This window comes from Mus musculus, chromosome 10 (genome assembly GCF_000001635.26).
Source record: "Mus musculus strain C57BL/6J chromosome 10, GRCm38.p6 C57BL/6J".
NCBI lineage: Eukaryota > Metazoa > Chordata > Mammalia > Rodentia > Muridae > Mus > Mus musculus.
The window spans coordinates 42,460,691-42,478,916 of NC_000076.6; the positions used below are offsets into that span (position 1 = coordinate 42,460,691).

At 46.1% G+C, this 18,226-nt stretch overlaps 1 protein-coding gene across 4 annotated transcripts in view; it reads right to left on the reverse strand.

The window, feature by feature from the left end:
• The window catches only part of Afg1l (AFG1 like ATPase), a 165,985-nt gene extending 148,110 nt beyond the window's left edge, over positions 1-17,875 (reverse strand). For 2 of the 4 annotated variants that reach the window (XM_030245011.1, XM_006512698.1), the window contains exon 1: positions 17,348-17,566. Coding sequence is in view for 1 of the 4 variants with exons in the window: in NM_145743.2 (NP_665686.2) it covers positions 17,573-17,711 (139 nt within the window). In the remaining 3 variants the exon portion in view is untranslated. The other 2 variants (NM_001359297.1, NM_145743.2) reach the window with 1 other exon arrangement.
• Between the last annotated feature and the right edge of the window lie 351 nt (positions 17,876-18,226).

Sequence of the window (18,226 nt, forward strand, 5' to 3'; positions counted from 1 at the left end):
TAGACCACCAACCAGGGCTACATAGTACATAATAAGACCCCATCTCCTTGTCCCCCTTCAAAAAAAAAAAACAAGAATAAGAAAAAAGTAAACAAAAATGTACAACCTAAAACACTAAAGATAAGCAAGCTATCACATGTCTATTTCCAAATTAAAGAAAACTTTTTTTATTTAAACTCCAGAACACTCCACGACATGTGCATATCCAGAAATAGTCAAATCTGTGATTAGTCTGTCTATTTTCAAGCCAGGTATCAGTCTAATAATCCCAGTACTTAGGTGTGTCTGTGTGGTATGGTGTGTGTCTGTGTGTCTGTGTGAGTTGAGTGTGTGCATGAATGTGGCCATCACTTGCCAGGTCAGAGGACAACCTCCATGAGTTGGTCCTTGCTCCCCACGTCCCTGGGGCACAGCCTCTGGGTTCTGGGGCTATGCTGTATGTTCTACACCTGCTTTCTCCTGGCTCCACCTCCCACTGCAAGGCAAGCATCCTGGGGTTGCAGGCACATGCCCCCACATAAGATTTTTAGAAGATTTCCAGAAACCAAACTTGTGTGCTCAGTCTTGTGTGGCTAACTCTCTTACCTACTGAGCCATTCTCTGAGACTTCAGTCCTAATGGAATGACTGAGGGTTCAAGGCTAGCCTGGGCTACAGAGTGAAATCCTGTCTCAAAGAGAAAGCGGGGAAGAGAAGTAAGGGAACAGGGAAGGGAGGAAAGGAGAGAGGAGAAAAGAAAGAAGGAGGGAATCGATCAATCAATTAATCAGTTAGTCAATATGGGGGGCAGTCTGACAAGCTTCAAAAGTTAAGGCTCCTCAAAGTCTAAGGCACAAGTTCAAGGCCAGCTGGGCTTCACAGTGAGACGACACCCTCCCCCTTCCCTTCCTAATACCCTGAAGAAACATAAAATCAACAGATTATGTCCGATTCGCATGGACAACATAAACACCAAATGCTTTCTGATCATTTCAGCAGGGTTGGGTTTTCTTGCATAGTGGGTTCCAAGCCAGGCACCGTGGTAGTCCCTGTACCTGGGAAGTGGGAGCAGGAAGTCACGCCAGTCTAGACTACAAGAGACTTCATCTCAAAAAAAGTATTAAAGAATCAAAATTTGGAGACATTAAAATTCAAGGCCTGAGACACTGGTCAGGGGCACAAAGCACACTCTGCCTGAGTAAGGTTCTGGGCTTGATCCCCAATAACAATATAAAAATTTTAATAATTTTTTCAAAAAGCCATGTCTGATGCAACTCTGAAGGGTAAAAAGAAGGGAAGCTAGCATTAATAGTCACCGCTAAAGCCATGAAACTTCATTTCCTTTTATTATCTGACTTTTCAAAACAAATGAATAACAACAAAACTGAAGGATACAGTTTTTCCTCACAGGAGAAAACTAAAATAACTTTAATGGGTGGTGTGATGGTTTGTACATGCTTCACCCAGGAAGTGGCACTATTTGGAGGTGTGACCTTGTTGGAGTAGGTGCATCACTGTGAGTGTGAGCTTTAAGACCCTCATCCTAGCTGCCTGGAAGCCAGTATTCTGCTAGCAGCCTTCAGATGAAGACATAGAACTCTCAGCTCTGCCTGCATCATGCCTGTCTGGATACTGCCATGCATCCTTGATGGTAACTGACCGAATCTCTGAACCTGTAAGCCAGCCCCAATTGAATGTTGTCCTTATAAAACTTGCCTTGGTCATGGTGTCTGCTCTCAGCAGGAAAACCCTAACTAAGACAGACAGAAAAGCAGAAGGCTGGCCAGGATGTGGAAGGAAAGTGCGGGAAGCCCATCAGGCCAGCACCTCATTAAAGCCACCAAGACAGAAAACAGACTATGCTCAGGTCACAATCAGGCAACTAAGACTTGAATGCAGACCTCTCTCAGGCCTTCCTCCTTAAGCTTCTACCTGGCTCTGTTTGTCCGTGCTGGAACTCTGCCCTCCAACATGGTAGGGTGATGGGGTCATCACCATACTGGAAAAACTCCTCCAACAAAGAGTCAGACAGAAAATCTGACTTGAAAGAATTGTGAGGGTAATTAGACATATACAATTATACATGTTACATATACAGACACTAGATGAAAACAGAAATGTATAGTCCTCCTCTATTACCTCCACTATGGCTATGACCCCCACTATGACCTCTGCTATGGCTATGACCCCCCCCCCACTATGACCTCTGCTATGGCTATGACCTCCACTATGACTTCTGCTATAGCTATGACCTACACTATGACCTCTGCTATGGCTATGACCCCCCACTATGACCTCTGCTATGGCTATGACCCCCCACTATGACCTCTGCTATGGCTATGACCACCACTATGACCTCTGCTATGGCTATGACCCCCCACTATGACCTCTGCTATGGCTATGACCTCTATTATGACCTCTACTATGGCTGTGACCTCTACTATGACCTCTGCTATGGCTATGACCCCCCCCTCCCACTATGACCTCTGCTATGGCTATGACCCCCCACTATGACCTCTGCTATGGCTATGACCTCTATTATGACCTCTACTATGGCTGTGACCTCTACTATGACCTCTGCTATGGCTATGAGCCCCCACTATGACCTCTGCTATGGCTATGACCACCACTATGACCTCTGCTATGGCTATGACCTCTATTATGACCTCTACTATGGCTGTGACCTCTACTATGACCTCTGCTATGGCTATGACCCCCACTATGATCCCCACTATGACCTCTGCTATGACTATGACCCCCCTCCCACTATGACCTCTGCTATGGCTATGACCCCCATTATGACCTCTGCTATGGCTATGACCCCCACTATGATCCCCACTATGACCTCTGCTATGGCTATGACCCCCATTATGACCTCTGCTATGGCTATGACCCCCCACTATGACCTCCAATGTGAAGCTGACACCAAATTAGGTCAGATCACAAAGGAAACTCAAAATCTCGGTGGCTACAACAAACAGATGAACCTGCTGACACAGAATTTGACCACAGTGTGTTTAAGTGTAAAAAGTTAGCTGGAAGCCGGGTGTGGAACACATCTACCATCCCAACACTTGAGAGCCTGGGGCAGGAGGATTGCCACAATTTTGAGACCAACCTGGGCTACCCAGCAAGACTCTGTCACAAAAGCAAAAAAGACTTAGCTGGATATGTTAAGCACCTTGTGTCATCTCAGCCTCTCAGCTGCAGAAGCAGAAGAAAATCTGAGAGCAGCCTGGCTACCTAGCCAGACCCTGTCTCAGAAAAAGTCCTTAACTGTCTGTAAAAGAATCAACAAAGCTGGGCAGTGGTGGTGCAGGCCTTTAATCCCAGCTCTTGGGAGGCAGAGGCAGGCGGATTTTTGAGTTGGAGGCCAGCCTGGTCTACAGAGTTCCAGAATGGCCAGGGCTACACAGAGAAACCCTGTGGTGGTGGTGGGGGGGGGGGGGGGGGGAGGATCGACCAAAAAACAAAACAAAACAAAAAACACATTCAACAAAAGAATTTATTTAGCAGTACAGGAACTGGAAAAATGAAGTGTCTACAGTACAAAGCTCTGTGCACAGCACGGCACTGCGAATGCCATCCACTACCATCCACCATGAGCTAAACGGCCTGTAACTGCACTCTCAGAAAAGCACACACTCAGACAAAACACTGCTCTGCAGCGAGGGGAAGGACCAGGAAGGACTGAGCTGTGAGATCACAGAGCCAAAGATAGCAGCCTAGGTCAGGAAGTTAAGGAAGGGGTGAGAGGAAATGATCCTTCCATTGAGATCAAAGGACAGAAAGAATTCAGCCAGGGAAGGAAGGGAGGCGGCACCCAGGCAGGCCAGGAGGCTCAGGAACTCAGTGTGTGCACACTCTCAACCCAGTTCAGTATGGCTCTGGAATCAAGTGGAAGGAGGTGCCAGGGACTATACAGTGGGATCCTATCTTAGAAAATGAGATTAAAAAAAAAAAGTCTAAGAATTGATACTAATCAATATGCAAGGTCTTTATGAAAAACAGAAAATCTTTCACAAAGGCATATGCAAAACACGAGAGAAGCATAAGGAGAAATAAAATGTTATAAATTAGCAATTATTCCCAATCAATTCACAAAATAAACAAATCTTTCCCCAAATCCCTTAGAAAGTAATGAAGGAGGGGCTCTATGGTAAAGTGCCTGCCAGCCAGCCGAGCTTGAGATCCTCAGTCAGGGTCCCCAGCAGCCACCTACAGTACAGACTATAAGCCCAGCCCGGGGAAGGCAGAGCCAATTGATCCTAGAACTCACTAATCACCAGACTAGCCAATCTATGAGCGCCAGGTTCTGTGAAAGATCCTGTCTTGAAAAGCAAGGGAGAGTGCAAAGGAAGAAGACAGGACAGAACCTCTGGTTCCCTCTCACGAGAACACTCACGTGCTACACAAGCACAAACGCTCGCCACACCCAGAAAGAAAGCGATAAAGAGCTCCTGACTACCAAATGTGTAAATAGACGTGAAATGCTCCAATAGAAAGGCCCATTTCGCCGGGCGTGGTGGCGCACGCCTTTAATCCCAGCACTCGGGAGGCAGAGGCAGGCATTTCTGAGTTCAAGGCCAGCCTGGTCTACAGAGTGAGTTCCAGGACAGCCAGGGCTACACACAGAGAAACCCTGTCTCGAAAAACAAAACAAAACAAACAAACAAACAAAAAAAAGGCCCATTTCCCTGCACTTGGGAGGGGAAGGCAGCTGGAGGACCAAGCGTTCAAGGTCATCATCAGTTACAAGCTAGAGTTCGAAGGCAGCTTGGAATAAGGAGACTGTCTCGATCTCTGTCTCCTCATCAAAACAAGATAAAATAAACAAAACAAAAAGCCAAAACCCAACAACAGTGAAAGAGCCGTGCCTGGGACACACCTGGACATACCTGGAATACACCAATCTCTTGAATTTTTTAAACTATAGAGGACAACTTTTGGCAGTCCAGTCTCTCCTTCTACCCTGTGAGTTTTGGGAATAGCCCAGGTCACTGGGCTTGGGGTAGGCACCTCTACCCACCATACAGCGCAGAACAGAAAAATCTCACCACTGTTCTGTTTGGTTGTTTGGTTGGTTGTTTTGGTTTTTGGTTTTTCAAGTCAGGGTTTCTCTGTATCGCCCTGGCTGTCCTGGAACTCACTCTGTGGACCAGGCTGGCCTCAAACTCAGAAATCCACCTGCCTCTGCCTCCCGAGTGCTGGGATTAAAGGCCTGTGCCACCACTGCCTGGCTCTTTGTTTTGTTTTGGTCAACCTGTAACTATACATTTGTCATTCATTTTAAAGAGCCTATATCTCTTTAACTCACTGTTTACCAAGTATCGATAGTGCATGGTAGAGGCAGAACATACATGAGAAGCGCGGGTCATCTGTTGCGAGGGTGAAGCAAGCTATGGGAGACAACGGATCATTCAACAACTGACATGTAGAAACTGACAAACAAAAGACTTTAATTTAGACTATGTCCAACTACAAACCAAAACACCTGCCAGGTGACTACTTGGCAGTGGCTTGTCTGAGCTGAGACAGAGCCCAGGTTGACCTCAAACTCACTAAGCACGGCGGTAAACTGCTCACTCTTCCGCCACCTTCCAAGTGTTGGGATTGTGAATCCACGCCACCACATCCAGATTTACTGTAAATATTTTTAATTCAAAACAAATAAGCCAAGCATATATGACTATGTAGCTGGGAGAGGTTTGTAGACTCCACAGGGCTCACTGCCATGCCTGGCTTATAAACTGACATAGCAGAGACCACAAAAGCCAAAAGGGTATTCGGCCAAACAGAGAGTGGGGTTCTATTCTGGTTTGTTCTTTCTCTTCAGATCAAAGGCTGGGAAGGTTTCTTTGCAGACCCCCAATAAAGATGGGGTGTCCTGAGCACTGAGTTTCTCAGCTGTGATACAAACTGCTGATCATGTTCAACTCTGGCACTGGAGGGACCAGGACTGAGGGACACAGGAAGCTCTGAGACTTGAAAGTAAAGACCCACGCTTCTGACCAAGGAACATGTTATCTTCAGCAGGACAGAAAGGTGAGCCTCAGACCTCTCAGAGTTTTCTGTCTACAACAACACTGAACAAGGGAGCTGCACCCAGGCTGCTGTGGTGACACCTGGAATCCCAGTACCTAAAAGGTCCAGGTCAGAGAATCTCAAATTCTAAAACAGCCAGGGCTACATGGCAAGCAAGAAGTAGAGAGAAAGAGGGGGCAGAGGGGCGGGGGTGGTGGGGGTGGTGGGAGGGGGAACCAGACAAAGCAAAAACTTCATATCATAAAAGCCTATTCAAATGTCTATTTAGTATAAGTATGGGGTTGATTATAATCAACCTCAACCATACAAACTATAATTCCCAGGAAAAAAAGCCATGCCTGTCCTTAGGATTCTGCAAAGCTGAGTGACTGACTTGTGGCTGTGGAGAGCCAGAACACTGCAGAGCCAGAGCCAGAGTAGGCTGCGTTCTCTTTAGTCCCCTTGGTACCATTCACCGCTCTCCTCGGTGCCTAACCTGCCATACTAGGCAGGCACTGGATAGCATCTGAGGCCTGAAGCTGAGATCTCCCCTTGGCTGTAGCCATCTGACTGTGGTGGTTTGAAAGGGGATGGCCCCCACAGGCTCATAGAGTTAACTGTTTGACCTCACTTGGAAATATCAGTGGGAGGGATGAGGTATGGCCTTGCTGGAGGAGGTGTGTCACTGGGGATAGGCTTGGAGGTTTCAAACACCCACACCATTCCCAGCCTCCCCCTTCCCTCCCCTCTCTCTCCCTCCCTCTCCCTTGCAGTGGCTCTCAAGTGGCTCCGGAGCCCTGCCTGCTACCTAAAATGAGATGCTTTCTTTTCTAAGTCTCCTTGATCATGCCGTTTTTGTCACGGCAAGCAAAAGTAACTAAAACATTATCTGATTAAAACATGCTGAGAATAGAGCTGGTTTGTGAGAAGGGACAGGCTGAATTCAAAGTAAAATGAAGGGCCTGATGTGCCCCCCGCCCACTTTCAAATAATGAAGTATTTGAAAGCACCTTGATTTACCTATGACTTTCTTTTGTAACTATAAAAACATCATGGGACCATTAGCACATTGGAACATGGTATTTGGGACAATTCCTATAACTAGGAATCATTACATTCCTAGTTATAAATTCAACAAAGAATATATATCTGTAACTAAATATATGCACAGACATATTCACAGCAGTATCATAACTAGTATTAACTAAACACTGTAAAAGCACCCCCCGTGCCTAAAAATATAAAATGAATTTAAAATGTGGCATTGGAGGTGGTTCAATAGCTAAGAGCACTCGCTGCTCTTGCATAGGACCCAGGTTTGGTTCCTATCACCCATGTGGTGGCTTGCAAACATATCTAACTCCAGTTCCAAAGGCTCCAACACCCTCTTCTGACTTCCGAGGCAACCAAGCATGCACTTGGTGCACATACATACATGCAAGCAAAACACTTACACACATAAAATAAATCTAAACATAAATTTAATTAGCACTAGAAACGAATGCTAGAGGTTTAGACTAATAACAGAATGTTTGCCTAACATATCTAAGGCTCTGGGTTTGATGCCCAGTATAGTGAAAGGGGAAATGAGTTGTTTGCTACGCATATCTACGTGGGTGCCTGTGTCCTAGCTACTACCGAGGCCAAGGCAGGAGAATTGCCTGAGTCTAAGAATGTGAGACCCACCTAAGTGACCCAGGAGACTGTCTCAAACCCCCCCCCCAAAAAAAAAACCACCTGGGTTTGGTGGTACATGCCTGCAACCCCAACATTCAGGAAGCTGAGTCAGGAAGACAAATAGAAGTTCTAAGGTAGCCTTGTCTACATTACAAGTTCCAGGCTAGCCAAGACTACATTTGAGAGAGTGCCCCATCTCAAAAACAAAAAAAAAAAAAACCAAAAAAACAAAAAAACAGAATGCTTACCACCAAACAAACAAAAACTGTGGCATAGTAAATCAGTTATTTATTTAGAGAGTGATAGTTAACTACACATGAAGTAAACTCTAACTCTGGACTTCTCCACGGAGCATTGCCTTAGTAAAGTCTCACCAACATAATGTTCAGTGGAGTAACCCATGGTTATATTTCTACTTTAGCTTGCTTTCTACTGCTGTGATAAAACACTGACCAAATAACTTCAGGAGGAAAGGGTTTATTTGGCTCACAGGTTCCCTCAGAGTCGGCCATCAAGGAAAGTCAGAGCAGGAATGCAAACAGGAACCTGGAGGCAGGAGCCAAGCAGAGGCCATGCGGATGCTGCTGACTGGCCTGCTTCCTCGGTTTGCTCAGCTGACACAGCCCAGGACCACAGTGGGGTACGCCCTCCTGCCTAAGGATGATGCCCCCCCTCCCACAGTGGGGTATGCCCTCCTGCCTAAGGATGATGCCTCCCCTCCCACAGTGGGGTATGCCCTCCTTCATCAGCTAGTGATTTAAACAATGCCCCCAAAGGCTTAACCACAGGACAATCTAATGGATGCAACTCCTCAATTGGGGTTCCTTCTTCCCAGGTCTCTCTAGCTTGTGTGGAATTGACCATAACCAGACAGCACATACACCAGAAACAGACAAACCTACAGTAATATAACCCACTTGTCAAATGTGCCTCAGGATGCATAAATGTTCTGTTCCTTTTGCTGAGAGCCACTGAGAAAGGGAACACAGGTCGGCTGCTGTGAGTTCAAGGACAACCTCCACAACATGAGTTCCAGACAAGTGTATGTGCATAACAAGACTCTGTGTAAAAACAACAAAAAAAAAAAACAACCAGTAGCCAGGCGTGGTGGCACATGCCTTTAATCCCAGCACTTGGGAGGCAGAGGCAGGCCATGGACAGAGGCCCCATGGACAATCTCAGAAACACTGAGTTAGGATTGGCTCAGAGGCTCAGTCACTGCTGGCCTAGCCACATATTCCTGACAGCTTTCAATGGACTGTCTGTTTCCTAGTAGCTATCTGAGCCTCGCAGATGATGAACAAGGAAGACACAAGACTAATCAGCTCCATTTCAAAGATGAGGAAATAGACCCAGAATGGAACCAAGATGGCAGTTAAATCTCTCCAGGTCACATTAGTGGTCACCCGGGATCACATATGTCCACTGGTCCCAAGACAGAACTAATGGAAAATTCTTCAAATTACCAGTTACAGAAGGAAGAAGCGTCCCATCTTCACAAAGGGGAGCAAATGCATGCTTAGTTAAATGAATCAAAACTCTATAAGGCATTTCGATTCCTAGTTTAAAATGTTTACCCAACTGCCGGGAGAAAAATGCACAATCAGGAAAAACACATTTAATATTTCTAAAGGGCTGGATTAAAATTTCAGCTGTAAACTTCATTACTGTAATTAGATTTTTAATGCATATTTATTAAACATCATTCAAATACTGTGTACAAATTATTCCTGAGTTATTTGTACATTTGTGTTGATTCCAGCAAGCTGGCCACGGTAGCCACTGACCAGCGAGTCCTGTTATGGAGGCAGAAGCTTATCCTGGGGTCAGGGGCAGCTCCTTTAAGCTCTGTTACGTTCTAATCATACCCAAAAGATAAACATTCCACTTCTTTTTTGAGAAACGAAACGGTCACAAAGGACTCAAAAAGTCAAGCCTCCTGGGTGACATTGAAGACCCGTGTTTGATTTGGTGACGAGTAAACAGGGTGCAGAATAAAGAAAATCAAATCTTAATTAAACTCTTTCTTTAGAAAAACAACATAAGCCGTCATCAAGGAATGCATCGCAAGATGATTTACTTTATTTATAAAAGGCTGATTTAGGGGCTTTAAAAGGGTGCTTTTGATTTAAATAGAAAAATTATGAAAATTAAAACTAAGCGCTTCCTGGTTATCATTCTTTCCCTTTAGAAGGTAGTTAATCTTAAATGTGCTGGTGTGTTTAATGTTATGGGGGAGGGGGGCTACTTTAAATTTCATGATAACAAATCAGTAAAATAGTGCCTAAAAATCTGAATAAAACCATTCTGAGGTAATCATAGGCATTGCCCAGCACGCTGCATAACTTCTTAATATTCACTGTGCTCACACACGATTTGATAATGAGGACTAAGAGATCTCTTTTCTTTCAAATTATAAAGAAAATGATTGATCGCTTTGTTGTGTTGTTTAATTGAGGCAGGGTCTCATGCAACCCAGACTGGCCTCGAACTCACTACGTCGTCGTCGCTGAATGTATCCTTGAGCTTCTGACCCCAGCGCCTCCGCCTCTGTGTGCTGGGGTTACAAGTGTGTGCCTCCACCTTTGGTTTTATGAGGGACCAAGCCCAGGGTATTGTGCATGTTGGATAAGCACTCTACCTGCTGAACTACATCCCAGACCCAGTTTACTTCACACTGGATAGATTCACCCACATGTAAATGAGGATTTTTAAATGGAGTCTGCTGGAGTCACATATAAAATATAAAGTATAGGATAGCCCTGTGAGAAAACTGCCCTAAGAAGCCCATGTTCATGGGTGGAGCTTGATGGCAGTACACTAAGTGTGACAAGCCAGGCAGAGAAAGATGGATGCTGCTCACGGCATGGCCTCTCTCACATAGGGAAGCTAAAGTTGATTTACAGAGGTAGAGAGCTGAATAGCTGGCAACTGACAGGCTAGAGATGAAGCGGGACGGAAGGCCAGGTAGTGGGTATCAAAATACAGCGGGCTGACTCCAGTTTGTAACTGTTTACTACATGCCTTATGAAGATGTAACAGAGGGGAGCTGAGGGTTCCCAGCAGACGTTCGTGATAAGTGTTGAAGGAGATAGTCTTCTATTATCTTGATACCATCAATACCACTACATGCTGTATCTATGTATGCAGTTATTGTACTCTGTGCCAAAGATGTGCAGGACTGAAAGAGTTTTTAAAAGGACGAAACAGAATTGCATGGCAACTGACCCAAAAGTGCCTCCTTGCCAACTAGCTTCCATTCGTGCTGGATGCTATCCCAGCCACTAAGGAGGAGAAGATCTCAGTGACCTCACCACCGCACAGCTGGACCCTGATGCTACGACACTGACATGCCAGACAAGGTGTGTCTGCTGTAGTGGTGGCATGACAGTTACTGGGGTGACCAACCTTGATGGATTTGAGGCTTACTCCATAGGGCGGGATTCAAGACTGGTACTACAAATCCAGCAAAAGATGGGGAGGGGGGCTGTCACCAGGGCAGGCGGGGAGAGGACCTGCTACTGTTGCTAGATGGTCATGTTGCCAAACTGCCTTCTCGATATATTCACTTGGGGCTGGAGACATGGCTCAGTGGTTAAGAGCACTGGCTGCTCTGCCAGAGGTCCCGGTTCAGTTCCCAGCACCCACATGGCAGCTTGCAACTGTCTGTAACTCCAAGTCCAGGGGAGAGACCTACATGCAGACAAAACACCAATGCACATAAAAAATAGAAAATAAAATAAAACCCTAATTACAAAATAAATAAATATGTTCACAAATACCCATAGCTCAGTGCTGTTCTCAACCTTGGGTCTGAGGAGCCTCTTCTGCAGTGGGCAGTGCTTGGCAGAGATTCTCAGCCAACTGGTCCACACAGTGAGAGCAAGTCACCATTCAGCCTACCTACTCCCACTGCCCCACCAAGATTCGGAGAGGGGCAGAGCAAGTGGAAGTGCCAGAGGCTAGGGATTAGTGATAGAACAGAGCATATTCTGAATACGACATGGCTGTCATGGGAGTGAACTCACAGCGACAGTGGTTAAATACGCAAAACCAAGCCAGCCAACATCCCAGCATGAATGAGGGAAGGGCCCACGGGACCCTACCCCTAACTGATGAGTTAATACCCAGGGCCTCTGAGGGACAGAGAACAGTTTTCTTTGGTAGTATACACACTGCTGTAGGTTGCCCACTCTCCAGTGTCTGCCCCACACGGTGCTCACATAGGCAACACTTGGTGGGTTATAAGAAAAAAACCTCAGAGAAGTGGTCTGTGAACCCCAGAACTCAGGAGGCAGGGGCAGGTGGGCCTCTGTAGGTTTGAGGCCAGCCTGGTCTACAAAGTGAGTTCCAGGACAGCCAGGGCTACAACACAGTGAGACCCTGTCTTGAAAAAAACAAAAATTAAAAATTAAAAACAGAGAAATCCATAAAAGATGAGGCACACTCACAGTAGTACAGCCACTGCCAGACTCCAAAAGATGGAATTTACAGATGGAGCCCAAGAAACCATTCTAGCCAAGGAAAACGTCCAGCCTGCTCTTTGTTTTGTGTCTCTGATTGCCTTTTTGACTGGCTGGCTGTTTTGGTGGGGAGGGGTGGGTCAAACATGCTACAGTGCGTCTGTGGAGGTCAGAGGACAACGTAAGGAGCTTGATTCTCTTCCTCCACCATATCCCAGAGATCAAGCCCAGGCCACCCAGTCTTGGTGGCAAGCATCATCACACACTGAGCCAATTCATCAGCCTTCTAGTTTTTGTTTTCATTGCTGTTGTTTTGGGGTTTTGGGGGAGAGGGGTTTTAAGATAGTGTCTTCCTGTGTAGCCCAGGCTAGCCTGGGACTCAGAATACAGAGCTGCAGTTCCATATGAAAGTGCCTGTAAGAGTTAGAGGCTGGAGAGATGGCTCAGCAGTTAAGAACACTGACTGTTCTAGCAGAGGGCCAGGGTTCAATTCCTAGCACCCACAAGGCAGCTCACAACCATCTGTAACTCCAGTTCCAGGGAATCCAGCGCCCTCTTCTGGCCTCTATAGGTACCAGGTGTTCAAGTGATACACAGACATGCATGTAGTCAAAACATTCCCACACATACAATAAAATAACAAAACAAAATAGAAAAGCTGGAGCCGGGCATGGTGGCGCACACCTTTAATCTCAGCAGATTTCTGAGTTCGAGGCCAGTCTGGTCTACAAAGTGAGTTCCAGGACAGCCAGGGCTATACAGAGAAACCCTGTCTCAAAAAACCAACCAACCAAAAAAAAAAAAAAGCTGGACAAATCTTGATCTCAGGTCAGAAAGAAACAAACTGCATAGGGAAACTAGTATTTCATATACACAAGAACCAAAATGACTCCCCCCACCTTGGAGAATTTAGACAGCGTATTACTATATGGGCCCAAGGTTGCATCACTAATTCCCAGGCTTTAGTATCTTTTGTTACCCTGGCTCTTTCCATGAAAAGACAAATCTAAAACATTAACATCACATATTCACCAGCCACTTAAGGGGATAAAGCTTTTTAAGTCGTCTATTCTAGGCCCCTGAAGTTTATGGGGGTTTTGTTTTTATATTTAAAATTTTTCTTTATGTGGTTGGTCTACATATATGTCTTTGTCCCACTTGTGTACCAATGACATTAGATGCCCTGGAACTGGAATCCCTGAACTGAGGTACAGACAATTGGGAGACATCATGTGGGTACTGGGAGTCGAACCCAGGTCCTCTGGAAGAGCAGCCACTGCCCTTGACTGCTGAGCCATCTCCTCACCCACAAGTTTGCCGGGTTTTCAATCATCTATTTGTAGATCAGTCCTACTACAACTAACCTTCCATCTATCCCAGAATGATATCTAGTGTTTAAAAGAATAATGATATTTTAAAAAATAATCTTAAAAGAAAAAACAAAAAACAAAAAAGGCACCCTCAAGAGTGGACGTGAGGGCAGTGCTGGTGTACACCTTCAATCCCGGCACTTAGAAGGCAGGGGCAGGCGGACCAAGATCTGTCTTGAAAACAAAACAAAGGGGGTGGGGTGGGGTAAAGAATGCTCATCTCTAATAATACATGCTAATAATAACAAATGGATTTGAGGAGCTGGAGAGATGGCTCAGCGGTTAAGAGCACTGACTGCTCTTCTGAAGGTCCTGAGTTCAAATCCCAGCAACCACATGGTGGCTCACAACCACCTCTAATGATATCTGATGCCCTCTTCTGATGTGTCTAAAGACAGCTACAGTATACTTAGATATAATAATAAATAAACATTTAAAAAATAAAAATAAAAACAAAAACAAATGGACTTGAGTTGTTTCACATAAAGAGAGTCACTACATTGAGAACTACGAAGTCCATCCACCCACAAGGCTAGGAGACAGCTCAGTGAGTACGGTCCTTACCCTGTAAGCTACTTCCACTCCTGCTGAGAAGGATCTCTGTGCAGGAGATGAGACTGCAGTGAGCTGAACAGAACAGGGTATCATCCAATAGCAACACCTAAAAATACAGTACATGCCCCAAGATTGTGCTACAACAAATGGTGAGATTTGATTCTCACAGCCTCTTACCCTATGAAACACACTCTTCTTAGGCTAACTCAAATAAAGCAGAATTTTAGGCAGGAGGGTTTTTTCTGTTGTAAAACCGAGAGATGTCCTCCCTTTCAGTATCTGTCCCAGTTGTTCACGCCTTCTCTATTCTTCATGATGTGTCTTAAGTCTTCCCTGGGACTTACACTTGTTGTTTCTGCTTTCCACTCTGCAGACCTGCCCAGGCAAGTCCTGCGTTCTCCTGCTCCACCTGCCTCCTATTCCTCCCTCCCTCCCCACACCCCACAACTAGCACCATCACCAACACCCTAAGTTTAACCAATCAAAACTAAATCTCGGGGCTGGGGGGGGGTGGCTCAGTGGTTATAAATGCTTGCTGTCCTTCCAAGGGGTCTGAGTTGTTTTATTTTAAAAAACAAAACGCACAAAAAAAAAAAAAAAAAAAAAAAAAAAAAAAAAAACCAGGGGACCAGAGAAATAGCTCGGTGGTTAAGAGCACTCCCTGATCTTCCAAAGGTCCTGAGTCCACTTCCTAGCACCCATATGGTAGCTCACAACTGTCTGATGCTGTCTTCTGGTATACAGATACACATACACCCACATAAATAAAATACCCATATGAATATAATATAAACAAAAGTACCCATATAAATAAAATAAATAAATACATAAATAAGCTAAGAAAACAATAACAACAATTTAAGCCAAAAACAATGGAACTGCCTCTTTGGGTTTCTTTTCCATCTTGACTTAGTTTCCCTTACGTAGCCCAAACTAGGAACTCCACAATGATATTAACTAATCTTCCATATCTGTTGCAGGACTGTCAATTCTATCAAGAAGCCATGTCTGAATTCCCTCCCCACCACAGCATAACCAAACTGCCTTCTCAAAGATTTGAACTTCCTTCCAGCCTCAGCATCGTCCCCCAACCCCCAATGCCTGGTGTATCCAGGAGCACGCATGCCGAAACAGACTCAACCACATTTATTCCAAGAACCCTCCACTACCTTATCTCACTAAGCCTACACAGCCCCCTCGGCATCCAGGGCTCTCTGAACCCAAATGGCAGACCCCATCCCAAGTTCATCTCTGGCCCCTCTCCCTCAGAACCACAAAAACCAGTAAGAGTCATAGGCTGTTCTCTCCAAACATGGCTGGAAAAACAAACGAAACTCGGATTGTAAGAAAGAAGGAGCCGATTAGAAGTCAGCCTAGAGTATAGAAAAGGCTCAGCTGGGGCTGGTGGCTCCCACCTGTAATGGCAGCTGAGAGGCCAACACAAGGGGGTTGCAAGGTTGAAGCTAGTGAACTCCTGGCAAGTGAGCCCCAGGCCAGCTCCAGCCAAGACCCTCTTTCAAACCAAACCAACCAACCAACCAAACAAACAAACAAAAAAAGTGTGTATCTACATGCTACATGTGTCTGCATGTGAGTGTGTACATTGTTTTAAGAAAAAAGAAAAGGGCTCATCACATATTAGCTATCAAACTTGAGTACTGTAATCCTGCCTCCCTCCGAGGGCTGGGCCCAACTCATTCATATAACTCCTTACATTTAGTTTAAGACTTCATATGAATTAACAATGTTGTCACGTTTCTACCTACACACCACTGGCTAATATGATTTCTTGGTTGTTGTTAGACCTGAACTCACTATGTAGCACAAGCCAGTCTCAAATCTGCTGTGATAGTCTAGCCTCAGGATCAGCACCTGAGCCCTGGAACAGAGGGCCCCTTTGCTGTCTGAGAAAAGGCTTTCCCTTAACTATTAAGAGGGTTAAAACTGGCCTGGTGGTGGCACACGCCTTTAATCTCAGCACTCGGGAGGCAGAGGCAGGAGGATTTCTGAGTTCGAGGCCAGCCTGGTCTACAAAGTGAGTTCCAGGACAGCCAGGGCTATACAGAGAAACCCTGTCTCAAAAAACTAAAAAAAAAGAAAAGAAAAAAAAGAACTGAACCTATAGCTCTGTGGCAGAAGGGTGGCCTAGTGCACAGGAGACCTTGGGTTCAAAGCACAGTACTGCTGAAAATCAAGCCAAATCCTGCCCTTCCTGTCCTCATGGTCTCTCCCAAGGCTTCCTTCCTGCCTTTGTTTAAGCCAGCTTTGTAAATGAAACTTCAAACAAGAGGGGAAAAAGAAATAACCCTCCTGGGGTTATTTCTTGATGGCGGGTGTGGGGGGGGGGAGTAAAGAAAGGGGCAGAAACTGTAATCCAGACTCAATTAATGAGATTTATACTTCAGCATTTCTCTTGTTTATAAAATAGAAAGGAATATTTTTTACTTTACTTATTTTGTGTGTGTGTGTGTGTGTGTGTGTGTGCGCGTGCGCGCGCGCAAGAGAGGACAAGTGGTGGGTGTTGGTACTTCCCCTCTGCCATATGGGTCCTAGGGATTGAACTCAGGCTTGATAGCAAGGCCCTTTGCTAAGTGGGCCATGTAAAGCTCACAGTCTGGTATTTATTTCAATGACTGAGGGGGGAAAAAAACCTATCTTGAGACGATGAGAATCGGCATTTGCATATATATACTCTGTTAAATTATATCCGATTTTGAAGGTATATAAAGAAGCTCTTGGAGATGAGGAAAGGTGACTGAGGAAGACCATGAGAATAACGTCGTTCATTTGAAAATATCTGCTCATCAGACACCAATCACCATCCTACGTGCCAAGGAAATAAGGACACAGGGTTTGCTGTCTTTTGAGAAACCAGTCCAGTGAAGAGAGGTAAAATTAGCACTTCTGGGAAAGAGCAGCAGGAGGTTCTCAAGTTCGTGGCCAGCCTGTACCACACAGTGAGACCACGTGATTGTAATTTGGCTAACCACTCATTCACAGACACATGACAGTAGAACGAAAGAATCGAAGGTCAGGGGCAAAACAGATAAATGACAGACAAACAGACAAAGTGATGCCCTAGGAATTTAAGACTGCATCGAGAAAATGGGCGGGGAGGGGGCATAGGGTCCCTGACTGACATGACCATTAAGTCCATCACCAGCCTTAAGAGCCCAGATGGGTTGGGGTGAAAGGCTCCCCACACACCAACCCCATCTTGCTTACCCCCATCCCTCCAAGCCGGGCTCTTGCACACCTGCCCTCTCCAGGCCTGGGTTACCTGGGGAAGAACTGGGTTGGCCTCTGACCCTCAAATGGAAGTTACTCTGGGCAGCTGCCTGAGGCGCTCAGCGCTCTTTGGGGCAACGAGATGCAAAAGGTCAATAGACACGAACTCGTCTCTAGGATCCTTACAACTTGTGAAGCCACGGGTGCAGCTGGGAGGGATCAGACAGTGGGGTGACCCCAGGGCCTTGCGCGGCCCGCTCGTGACACGGTCACTGACCTTTCCACAGGGGTTTCCCAGGGCCAGGGGCCGGAGGAGGGATTGCGACGACCCGCGCCCCGCACCCAACACCTCTCCCAGTCAGCCGGCTGCGCGCGGCGGAGCGCAGAGTAACCAAGGGCGACCAGGAGGCCGCCATCTTGAGCTCCGTACAGGGAGGAAAACTTTATTGTAACCCAGAAGACGCGACGGAGCAGCCGGGTGCTGTGGCGCTCCAGGAGGCCACGCCTGAAAATGAGAGAGCGTTAAAGAGAGATGACCTCAAGCTTAGAAAGGCTGCAACGCCTGCCCTTCACGCCTTCCGGTGGGCCTTGGGACTACAAGTCCCGAGAGGCCTCGCGCCTTGAGGGGGCGTGTCCTGACAGTCGCGGGTGCGCCCCACCCCGCTGAGAGGCGGCTAGAACCAACTCTCCACCCCGCCCCCACTGAAACCCTAGTTCTCCAGGCCTGAGAAACCAATTGTAGCTTGTAGTAATAATCGTGAACCTTCTAAGACCGCATAATATGAAGGTGACCAAGAGGTATATATTATACCTCGTCCAATCTGCTATAATATAGCCTCAATTTACTTTTCTTTCGGTGTCCAACGTGTCTCTGAAGGGTACCTGAAATGTGTTTCTGCCACTTTCTGTTTGAGCTGTTGAGTAATAGAAA